The sequence below is a fragment of the Bufo gargarizans genome, unplaced genomic scaffold (assembly GCF_014858855.1).
Source record: "Bufo gargarizans isolate SCDJY-AF-19 unplaced genomic scaffold, ASM1485885v1 fragScaff_scaffold_444_pilon, whole genome shotgun sequence".
Taxonomy (NCBI): Eukaryota; Metazoa; Chordata; class Amphibia; order Anura; family Bufonidae; genus Bufo; species Bufo gargarizans.
Genome location: NW_025334119.1, coordinates 126,773 through 139,051, shown reverse-complemented (window position 1 = coordinate 139,051; position 12,279 = coordinate 126,773). Strand labels below are relative to the sequence as shown.

Below are 12,279 nucleotides of genomic sequence, written 5' to 3'. Positions count from 1 at the left end.
TACAGGAAGATAGCGAAATGAAGCTGGATCAAATAGAATATATACTAGAAGGAATTAGACATATTTTATAGCACAACTATTTTTATTTTGAGAAGGATTTTTATTTACAGACTAGAGGGACTGCCATGGGCACCAGGTTCGCCCCCAGCTACGCAAACCTGTTCCTAGCTCAATGGGAGCAGGCTGCGATAGATCCGCATCGTGGGGGCGACCTGGTGCTCTGGCAGCGTTATATAGACGACGTGATTTTAATTAGGAAAGGAAAAGAAGAAGCTTTACGTTCGTTTATAGCAACATTGAATGATAATGTTTTTAATCTAGTGTTCACTACTAAGATTGGACCAGGGGGTACAGAGTTCCTGGATTTGTTAATAACTAAGAGGGATAACAAATATGTATGTCAGACATATCAAAAACCCTCAGCTAGAAATGCTTTTATCCTGCATTCCAGTTATCATCTACCAAATTGGTTATTAAATGTTCCTTTCGGACAGTTCCGACGACTGAAACGGAACTGTACCGAGGACTCCCAGTTTGAACTAGAGGCACTGGATATGAGGAATAAATTCATTTCGAAGCAATACCCAAGGGCAATATTGGAGGACGCTCTGGAGAACGTGAGGAAAATACCTAGAAGTAGCCTACTAATAGATAAAGCTCCCCAAGAATTACAACAAGAATCACAATTTCGTATAATCCTCCCTTATACTGTCCAATATAGGAGAATTAAGAGATAATTAGAAAACATTGGCCTCACCTATTGCAAGATAAAATTCTGGGCTCACTTATTCCAGTGAGACCACAGATCACCTTTACAAGGGCACCAAATCTGGGAATAAAAATAGCCCCGTCAGTGAAAAACTAATTGAGAAAATCCCCAAATACTGGAAGTTGGATGAGCCTAAAGGGGCTTTATAGATGCGGCCATTGTGCCGGCTGTAAAGTCACAAAAGCCCCAAAAAGTATTAAACAGATTGACTCGACACAAAACAGTTTTTCATGGGAGATTAAACATTTCCTGACTTGTAATTCAACTAGCGTGATATATCTTGTCCAGTGCCCCTGTTCCAGGCAATATATTGGAAGAACAAAGAGAACTTTGAAGGTGAGGATATCTGAACATGTTTCTAATATCAGAAAGGGATATTTGAAACACTCACTTTCAAAGCACTTTAAAGAAGCCCACAATCAAGACCCTAGGGGACTGATATTTATGGCCCTGGAAAAAATAGATACACATTGGAGAGGGGGGAAACATGTAGAACGAATGTCTCGGGCAGAATCCCGACGTATATACGATTTTGGGAGCCTGATTCCAGCAGGCCTAAATGCCGAACTCGAGATTTTAGGTTTCCTGTAGATCTTGGGTTGTGTGCCTCTCGTCCAATGGGGGATCACATGTCTGGCCGTTTATCGGTGCTGTGACCCCCCCCCCCTTGGAGGGAGGCACACATACCCTCTACTACATGAACCAACTATCAAAGTTATGAACAGTACAATCTCTATTGGACTCTAGGGAATCGAACTTTACACATGTGAGCAATCCAGGAACTGTGTACCCTTTCCCATGTGATATTATCCGTCATTATTGTTTTCAGATATTGTCTTATTATCCTTCTTTTATATGTTTTATATTTTAACATATTTATTTTGTGGTTATATATAAGACTGCAGGAACATCGTTTTTATAATTAAATACAGTTGACAATATATACATATTTATATATTTTTTAGAGTCATAGCAATGTTGTGGAAGGATTTCCTTCATTGTATAATCTTATTATAATAAGAAGGAAAGAATATAAGAAAAAACGCATATGTTCTAGAAATACCGCATGAAAAACGCACTGCTGCCGCAAGTAGTCAAAACTGGAAAGAGACTTTCCAGCTACCGGCCCCGAATCATAGGGTAAGAAAAACGGTCCCGCTTTACTCCTCACCTGCAGCTTTATACTTATCTTGCGGTGTATAAACACCAGTTGGAACTGTATATCTTCCTCCTGTATTGACATCATCACTCGGCCATAGTGCCGATTCCGGAATACTTGATATCCTAATCAGAGGACTATTTCAAGGAGGACACAATTTTATATTATAGAGAAGTTGCCCAAAAGGATTTCTTTATATTTTTGAACCCTCTAGAGAATTTGCAAAGATCCATTGATTGTGATTGTGGTAATCTTCAGTGTATATTCATCCTGCATTTTTTACATTCCATTTATATTTCCACAGATTTTAATTGATTGTATTTTATTGTGTACATCATATTGATTTTTAATTTCATGTCTAATAAATTGTCATCTCAATTGATATCACATACTTGAGTGCCAGCCTTATACTTTTTCTATCATTTTACATATACCCATGCTGGGTGAGATAAATATCTTGGTCAAATGCCAACTTTGTATAAAAAAATGGGAAAAGTTGTCTTTTGCCAAGATATTTCTCTCACCCAGCATGGGTATATGTAAAATGATACCCCAAAATACATTGCCCAACTTCTCCTGAGTACGGCGATACCAGATGTGTCACACTTTTTTGCAGCCTAGGTGGGCAAAGGGGCCCACATTCCAAAGAGCACCTTTCGGATTTCACCGGTCATTTTTTACAGATTTTGATTTCAAACTTCTTCTTACGCATCTGGGCCCCTAAAATGCCAGGGCAGTATAACTACCCCACAAGTGACCCCATTTTGGAAAGAAGACACCCCAAGGTATTTTGTGATGGGCATAGTGAGTTCATGGAAGTTTTTATTTTTTGTCACAAGTTAGTGGAATATGAGACTTTGTAAAAAATAAAAATAAATCATCATTTTCCGCTAACTTGTGACAAAAAAAAAAAACTTCTATGAACTCACTATGCCCATCAGCGAATACCTTAGGGTGTCTTCTTTCCGAAATGGGGTCATTTGTGGGGTGTTTCTACTGTCTGGGCATTGTAGAACCTCAGGAAACATGACAGGTGCTCAGAAAGTCAGAGCTGCTTCAAAAAGCGGAAATTCACATTTTTGTACCATAGTTTGTAAATGCTATAACTTTTACCCAAACCATTTTTTTTTTTTACCCAAACATTTTTTTTTTATCAAAGACATGTAGAACAATAAATTTAGCGAAAAATTTATATATGGATGTCGTTTTTTTTTGCAAAATTTTACAACTGAAAGTGAAAAATGTCATTTTTTTGCAAAAAAATCGTTAAATTTCTATTTATAACAAAAAAAGTAAAATTGTCAGCAGCAATGAAATACCAACAAATGAAAGCTCTATTAGTGAGAAGAAAAGGAGGTAAAATTTATTTGGGTGGAAAGTTGTATGACCGAGCAATAAACGGTGAAAGTAGTGTAGTGCAGAAGTGTAAAAAGTGGCCTGGTCATTCAGGGGGTTTCAGCTAGCGGGGCTGAGGGGGTTGAAGGTACGACACTGGTCGTCATAAATCACTAAGTCACACTGTGCTGGTCAGATAGGGGTGTGTTAGCACCACCGTGTGGTACATTTTGGGTATTAATTTGTAACTTCATCATTTGTTTTGCAATTGTATTGATTTTATATTCTTTTATAAAAACGATTATATATTTTTGCACATACAACTGTCCCTTTGTTTCACTGCTCGCACAGATCAGATTAAGATACTGGATAAAAGAACTTAGAGGCGATTATGTCTGCCCGAAGGAGAAGATCATTTTTATGTTTTTTTAATCCTCTCTTTTATATGAAGATTCTTTTTATATAGAAGGTATATGACACCAGGGGCAGCATGACATCCTGGCAGGGGAACACAAAGAACTATGCTCTATCCAAAATGCTGGGGCCCGGGATAAGTGGCCACTAGATGGCTCCACGCATCTCCCCCGCTCTTAACCCTTTTCGTTTTGGCCTTTTCATTTTTCTTCCCCATCTTCCTTTTTCGTTCCGCCATTGGTCGTGTTGGAAAAATATTTTTATATTTTAATAGTACGGGCGTTTTAGGTCACGGTGATGAGGTTTATAGTTTTTGTTATTTAGATATTTATATATTATATACTTATATCGGGTAAGCTAAGACCTCCCTTGGATCTAGGGAGAATCAGTCTCCGGTAGGCGAGTCTAGGTCGAGCCTGATTCCATATAAATGCTGAAAATGTTTTCCTGATCTGTGTTAAGAAGTGGTGGGGGAGATGCACTGGTAATGCCTGCATTAAATACAGCAATTTGGGGAGTATGTAAGTTTTGAGGACGTTCTTCCTCCCCAACCAAGTCAGGAAAGGGATTTTCAACTCTTTCAGTTGGATTCTAATATCAGCTAAAAGTTGGGGATAGTTCTGGGAGAAAAGTTTATCCGGGTCTCTGGTGATTTGTACCCCTAAGTATTTGATGTGATCACTTTCCCATTGGAAGGGATAACTCTTTTTGAGGTGGGCGATTGTCGTCTGAGGGGTGTTAATTCCCAGACCCACACATTTGGCCAAATTTATTTTAAAATTGGATACAAAACCGAAGTCATCTAGTTGCCTCAACAAAGCAGGAAATGCTACTTTCGGGTCTGAGAGTAAAAAGAGCATATCGTCCGCGAATGCGGCTATAGTGTGTGGCTGGGACCCAATACTTAGTCCTTGTATGTCCTTATCCTGCCTAATGGCCTGCAATAGGGTCTCCAAACAGAGAATGAAGAGGGTAGGGGAGAGTGGACAACCTTGTCGGGTCCCATTCCTTATTTCGAAATGAGGCGTGAGAACGCCATTTATGCGAATTCTTGCCGTGGGGCAGGAGTACAGGGACAGCACAGCGGCCACAAATTGAGAGGGAAACCCAAATTTGTGTAAGGTAGCTTCCATAAAGTGCCAATCGACTCTGTCGAATGCCTTTTCGGCATCCGTACTCAACAGGGTAAGCTTCTGACCATGGTTCAAAGCATACTGCTGTGCCTGTATTACCCGAAATGTGCTGTCCCTGCACTCCCTCCCCCCTACAAACCCGGACTGTTCCGGTGAGACCAGGTCCCCCAACCAAGTTGCTATGCGATATGCCAAAATCTTTGCCCATAGCTTGATGTCCGCGTTGAGCAAGGAAATTGGACGATAATTCGATGGGAGATTTAAGTCCTTCCCAGGCTTAGGCAGGACAGTGATGTGAGCCTCTATCGACTGTTTGGGGAGAGCAGTCCCATTCAGCAAGGAATTGAACAAAGAGACCAGATGCGGGCCCAATATAGTGAAAAACTTTTTATAGTAGGCAACAGTCAAGCCATCCGGTCCCGGACTCTTGCCTTTAGGGGTCGACTTTAGGGCTTTCTTAACCTCCTCCAAGGTCACTGGAGCCACTAGCGCCTCCTTGCCTGTGTCTGGCAGGGCTGGCAAGTTACGTTTTTGCAAGAATGAAGCTGTCTTGTCCTGACGGTCCTTGTGTACTTCTCTAGAGTCCCCCTTCCTTATATTATACAAGTCCTGATAGATATTTATATTTTTATTATACGGAAAGGGGGGGGTGATTTCAACTTTTTTTATTTTTTTTATTTCTTTTATATATTTAACAGTTCAGAAAAATTTGGACTGATTTTGAAGCCCATATATGAGCCGACAACATCTAGTTTTTGAACAATCCCGTATTTTTAAACTGGACTCATTATTGAGAATTGCTCATTTCTTATGTTGGCCTGTCACCTGGTGGCCAAAACAGGAATTGCACTCTGAATGTTCTCAGCCTCTTTAGACTGAGCCCATTCAAATCAATTACCAGCCTCCCCATTGGCCACAGGCGATGCCGGTTGCACATTTAGATGCCGCAATCTCACTTGATCACGGCATCTAAAGCCTTCAATTGAAACAGCAGAGTCCTGCCGGCCATGACGCCCGCTGCACGCCATGCTTGCCTATCGCTCCACCTCCGTACTCGTACAGCAGTGGAAGCAAAAGGGTTAATACATTTTAGAAGTGGCTCTAAGGTGGTGCTTCAGTTCTAACATTTCTGCAGTCGCTTCAACACCTAAAGGATTCTCTGGATTCTGCCAATAAGTCTTAACCATTGTATAACGGAAACATATCCATCTAAGATAAGGCTACTCTCACACTGGCGTTTTGGCTTCCTGTTTGTGAGATCCGTCATGGGCTCAGCGCTCCAAAACGGATCCGTCCTGGCCCACAATGTAAGTCACTGGGGACGGATCCGTTTTCTCTGATGCAGTCTGGCACACTAGAAACGGATCCGTCCTGGCGCACAATGTAAGTCAAAGGGAACGGATCCGTCCTCCATTGACAGGAAGTGAAGGTCATTACATGACGGATGCAGGCGGTTGTATTATCAAAGCGGAAGCGTTTTTTGCAGGTCCATGATGGATCCGCAGAAAACGCCAGTGTGAAAGTAGCCTAAGTGACATTTGTCACCGTTTCCAAGAGCCGTTCGCACTCAGAGAAGGAAAGTATTCCAGAGGATACAAGGTAATACATTAGTGGGAACAATTTGTATTCATCTCCTACAATTGCGGATACAATCCGGACTGCCCCGCAAAACACATAACTGCAGCTATAGGGTCAGAATGTGGCCACAAATAGAAAAAAAGTAATTTTTTTCAAGATTTTATTTGTATTAAAACTCAAGAAAAACTCTACACATCTGGTATCTGTTGGGGAATTGTGTTTTTTTACTCCAGGTTCCCCCCATTTGGAATTCCTTTCCAGCTTCCCACCACATCATGTATGATGAAATTAGAAAGTGCAACTTGTCCTGCAAAAAACAAGCCCTCATACGGCTGAGCGAGCGGGAAGAGTAAACATGTTATGGTCCCTGGAACAGGGGTGAGGAAAAAATTCCCAAAAAAGAGTGTCAATCAAGGAACCTCTTGGATGTGTCTCCAAAAGGTGAAAGAATAACGGCAGGGCACCAAAGGAAGGAAGGATGGTGGCTATAGCATAGAGCGGATAGGCTGCCGGCAGTGGTTGTATATGTGGAGTGCACTACTACATACCTGACTGTGATAGGAGAGGAAAAGGGAGAAGATAACCACAGTAAAGGCGCCAATCCACTGACGGTAGGACTAGCGGAGGGCAATAAAAGCATGGATAGAGCTATATGTACCACTTATTATAAACCCACCTACAGTCCGTAGGAAGTGTCACTGAAAATAATAGAATGAACACAATATGATACAAATGGTGATCAAAGACTCACTTCACCGGGGAGGTGTTTTGTGGGATAAAACTCAAGACCCCCACAAATCCAACCTCCCTCGCCTGGATGGCTCGTAGTGTCCACAGCTGGGACTTCCATCGGTAACACAGGTCGGGCTCAAGGCGTTTCGGGGGTACATTAATCCCCCTTCATCAGGAGCAGTCACCAATAATGAAGATGTATGGAAGACCATTATTGGGAGTGAGAATGAAATCTTTTCTCCAGTAATAGTACATTCCGTCCATTACGCTCATGTGGCCTGACTGGACGTTGTTCATCTCTGTGGTCAGAATGGTGTCATCTAGGAGCCTTACTTACTGCATTAGAAGAGGTGTCTGTAGAGTCACTTATCACCGACCATGAAAGGCTCTCATCTAGGGTTAAAGAGACACCGTCTGACTTCTGGCCCTCTCTCTGAGGTTCTGATGGTTGACCATTTGAAGAACTTTCTTCTAAGCAAAGTAAAAAAAATATACAAAAAAATACTCAGCAGGCAATTGTTGAAATAACGCTCCTCTGTAGTGCACCGCCACTGGTGCCGTACCCATACGTTTAACCCCTTCAGGACCAGGCTCGTTTGTTCCTTCAGGACCAAGCCACATTTAGCAAATCTGACATGTTTCACTTTATGTGGTGATAACTCTGGACCGCTATTACTTATATAAGCCATTCTGAGTGTTTTCTCGTGACACATTGTACTTCGTGTTAGTGGTACCTAACGGAGTCAATACGTTTCACCTTTATTTATTAAAAATTCCAAAATGTACTGAAAATTTAGAAAAATTGATCATTGCTGAAATTGGAATGTCTCTGCTTTTAAAGCAGATTGTGATACCTCATAAAACAGTTGTTACTGTGCATCTCCCAGATGTCTACTCCGTGTTGCCATCTTTTATCAAACATCATTTTATTTTTAGGATGTTACAAGGCTTAGAAGTTTACATGCAATTCTTAAAATTTCCAAAACCCACTTTTTAAGGACCAGTTCAGTTATGAAGTCACTTTGTGAAGCTTACATAGTAGAAACCCCCCAAAAATGACCATTTTGGAAACTACACTCTTCAGGTTATTCAACACAGATTTTATAAACTTTGTTAACCCTTTAGGTGTTCCACAAGAATGAAAGGAAAATGGAGGTGGAGGAGATTTTCCATTTTAATCTATTTTTCTCTGTAACACAGCAAGGGTTAACAGCCAAAGAAAACTCAATATTTATTACCCTGATTCTGCAGTTTACAGAAACACCCCATATGTGGTCGTAAACTGCTGTACGGGCACACGGCAGGGCGCAGGAGGGAAGGAACGCTATATGGTTTTTGGAAGGCAGATTTCACTGGAATAATTTTAACTTGCCATGTCACATTTGAAGACCCCCTGATGCAGCCCTAGAGTAGAAACTCCAAAAAGTGACCCCAATCTGTAAACTACGGGATGAGGTGACAGTTGTGTTGGTACTATTTTGGGGTACACAGGATTTTTTCATCGCTTGGTATTCCACTTTTAGTGATGTAAGGTGCCATTCACCTGAGGTGGTAGATGATGTGACATTTTTATAGAGCACGTCGTTACCACGGACCATAACGCCATTCTATGACGGAATGCATAACGGGATGCCTTTAAAGGACTCCCCTGCATAACGGAAATGGGACGGATCCGTTTGGCAGCCCATAGACTTCTATTATGCCTCTAAAGGCATTCCATTATGCATTCCGTCATAGAATTGCGTTATGGCCCGTGGTAATGTAATCCATAACGCAATTCACCTTTTACCACCAAATGAAGTGTGAACAAAATGTAAAAAACAGAAATTTGCTCCTCTCTAGTCCCCATGATCAACCCAATTAGGCCAGACCTACTGCATGGCAGGACTGATCATGGTGAAGTAAAGGAATTGTGCGGTGGCTTAAAACTGACGGATAGGTCATCAATATCAGATCGGTAGAGCTCGGACTCCTGGCGCCCCTGCCGATCAGCCAATCAAAGGGGCAGCTGTGTTTGTGCAAGCACTGCTTCCTCTTCAAAATGACTTGTGTTATTCACTGGACCGGCTGGGGTGCTGGGACTCAGACGCCCGTCAATCCGGTAATGACGACCCCTCCCGAGGATAGGTCATCGTTATTTCCTGGATAACCACTTTAAAAAGTTGATTACTTACAGTGATACATTTTAAAGATAAATGCAAATTAAAGGGGTTGTCAAGTCTAATTAAAAACCTAAAATAAAAAACATTACACTCCCACCTCAGCTCCGTTGCCTGTGGTGCCGGTCCGGTCCTCCTGCCACTGCTTGCTTACTAATGCAGCGGTGACGTGCTGCGGCCAGTGATTGGCTGCAGCGGCGCTGTACTGACACATCACCACTGCAGTAAGAGGACCGGACCAGCACCACACAGCAAAGAGAGAGGATATCAGCATTTTTTATTTTAGGATGTTGTCCCAGATTTTTAATGATCTCAGACGAGCCCTTTAACTAAACCCCTTTAGTGCGCTAACCTTGTCCTCCGATTTCCAGGAATTAATCACATTTCTAGCACAGAAGCAATAAAAAATAATTCACAGCAGCCAATTCATATTACCAGAGATCAGCCTCCAGCATCTCCATATTACCAGAGATCAGCCTCCAGCATCTCCATATTACCAGAGATCAGCCTCCAGCATCTCCATATTACCAGAGATCAGCCTCCAGCATCTCCATATTACCAGAGATCAGCCCCCAGCATCTCCATATTACCAGAGATCAGCCCCCAGCATCTCCATATTACCAGAGATCAGCCTCCAGCATCTCCATATTACCAGAGATCAGCCTCCAGCATCTCCATATTACCAGAGATCAGCCTCCAGCATCTCCATATTACCAGAGATCAGCCTCCAGCATCTCCATATTACCAGAGATCAGCCTCCAGCATCTCCATATTACCAGAGATCAGCCCCCAGCATCTCCATATTACCAGAGATCAGCCTCCAGCATCTCCATATTACCAGAGATCAGCCTCCAGCATCTCCATATTACCAGAGATCAGCCTCCAGCATCTCCATATTACCAGAGATCAGCCCCCAGCATCTCCATATTAGCAGAGATCAGCCTCCAGCATCTCCATATTACCAGAGATCAGCCCCCAGCATCTCCATATTACCAGAGATCAGCCTCCAGCATCTCCATATTACCAGAGATCAGCCTCCAGCATCTCCATATTACCAGAGATCAGCCCCCCAGCATCTCCATATTACCAGAGATCAGCCCCAGCATCTCCATATTACCAGAGATCAGCCTCCAGCATCTCCATATTACCAGAGATCAGCCTCCAGCATCTCCATATTACCAGAGATCAGCCTCCAGCATCTCCATATTACCAGAGATCAGCCTCCAGCATCTCCATATTACCAGAGATCAGCCTCCAGCATCTCCATATTACCAGAGATCAGCCTCCAGCATCTCCATATTACCAGAGATCAGCCTCCAGCATCTCCATATTACCAGAGATCAGCCTCCAGCATCTCCATATTACCAGAGATCAGCCTCCAGCATCTCCATATTACCAGAGATCAGCCTCCCGCATCTCCATATTACCAGAGATCAGCCCCCAGCATCTCCATATTACCAGAGATCAGCCCCCAGCATCTCCATATTACCAGAGATCAGCCTCCAGCATCTCCATATTACCAGAGATCAGCCTCCAGCATCTCCATATTACCAGAGATCAGCCTCCAGCATCTCCATATTACCAGAGATCAGCCTCCAGCATCTCCATATTACCAGAGATCAGCCCCCAGCATCTCCATATTACCAGAGATCAGCCCCCAGCATCTCCATATTACCAGAGATCAGCCTCCAGCATCTCCATATTACCAGAGATCAGCCTCCAGCATCTCCATATTACCAGAGATCAGCCTCCAGCATCTCCATATTACCAGAGATCAGCCTCCAGCATCTCCATATTACCAGAGATCAGCCCCAGCATCTCCATATTACCAGAGATCAGCCTCCAGCATCTCCATATTACCAGAGATCAGCCTCCAGCATCTCCATATTACCAGAGATCAGCCTCCAGCATCTCCATATTACCAGAGATCAGCCTCCAGCATCTCCATATTACCAGAGATCAGCCCCCAGCATCTCCATATTACCAGAGATCAGCCTCCAGCATCTCCATATTACCAGAGATCAGCCCCCAGCATCTCCATATTACCAGAGATCAGCCCCCAGCATCTCCATATTACCAGAGATCAGCCTCCAGCATCTCCATATTACCAGAGATCAGCCTCCAGCATCTTCTATAATGGAGTCATATTTAGGACCTAACCTGGGTAAGGTATTTTAACAACTATAATAACTAAAGCCTAACGCGGCAGTAAGAGCTCTCCGGACCCCGGTGTAGTATAAAGCGTCACTGCTATTACTATAGGTACTAAACCTGAATGTCAGCAGACGGGGGAAGGTACTGCTTATCTTTACTAATTGTTCCTACAAACCAGATTACACTGAGCGCCCCCACTTCAGCAGGAGTTGGGGTACTAGACGGTGAGGAGGACGCGGGAGACGGCACTAACTGCCACCCTCTCACTAGGTATACAAGATACTACAGTGTACCTGGCTATTACTAGCTCTATGCTGCTGGCAGTTTGGCAGTGTAAAGCAGTGGGGACCTAAAGGCCTTTCCCCACTGTCAAGGAAGTGCAAGTTGCACCCATACACACAGCGGATCGGCTGGAGGCTGACAGGCTAGAAGCACTACACACTATAGTGATCACTGATAGATGACGTGTATGAATGATTACACTATTGGTGATCACTGATAGATGACGTGTATGAATGATCGCACTATTGGTGATCACTGATAATGACGTGTATGAAGGATCACACTATTGGTGATCACTGATAATGACGTGTATGAATGATCATACTATTGGTGATCACTGATAGATGACGTGTATGAATGATCGCACTATTGGTGATCACTGATAGATGACGTGTATGAATGATCACACTATTGGTGATCACTGATAGATGACGTGTATGAATGATCACACTATTGGTGATCACTGATAGATGACGTGTATGAATGATCACACTATTGGAGATCACTGATAGATGACGTGTATGAATGATCGCACTATTGGTGATCACTGATAGATGACGTGTA

General features: G+C 42.9%; 1 protein-coding gene across 1 annotated transcript in view; it reads right to left on the bottom strand.

Annotated features, from left to right (window-relative positions):
* LOC122922542 (E3 ubiquitin-protein ligase Mdm2-like) overlaps positions 1–12,279 on the bottom strand; it is a 47,856-nt gene that overhangs the window by 10,265 nt on the left and 25,312 nt on the right. The window contains exon 5 of the mRNA XM_044273178.1: positions 7,458–7,588. Coding sequence (XP_044129113.1) covers positions 7,458–7,588 — 131 coding nt within the window. The remainder of the gene's footprint in view (positions 1–7,457; positions 7,589–12,279) is intronic.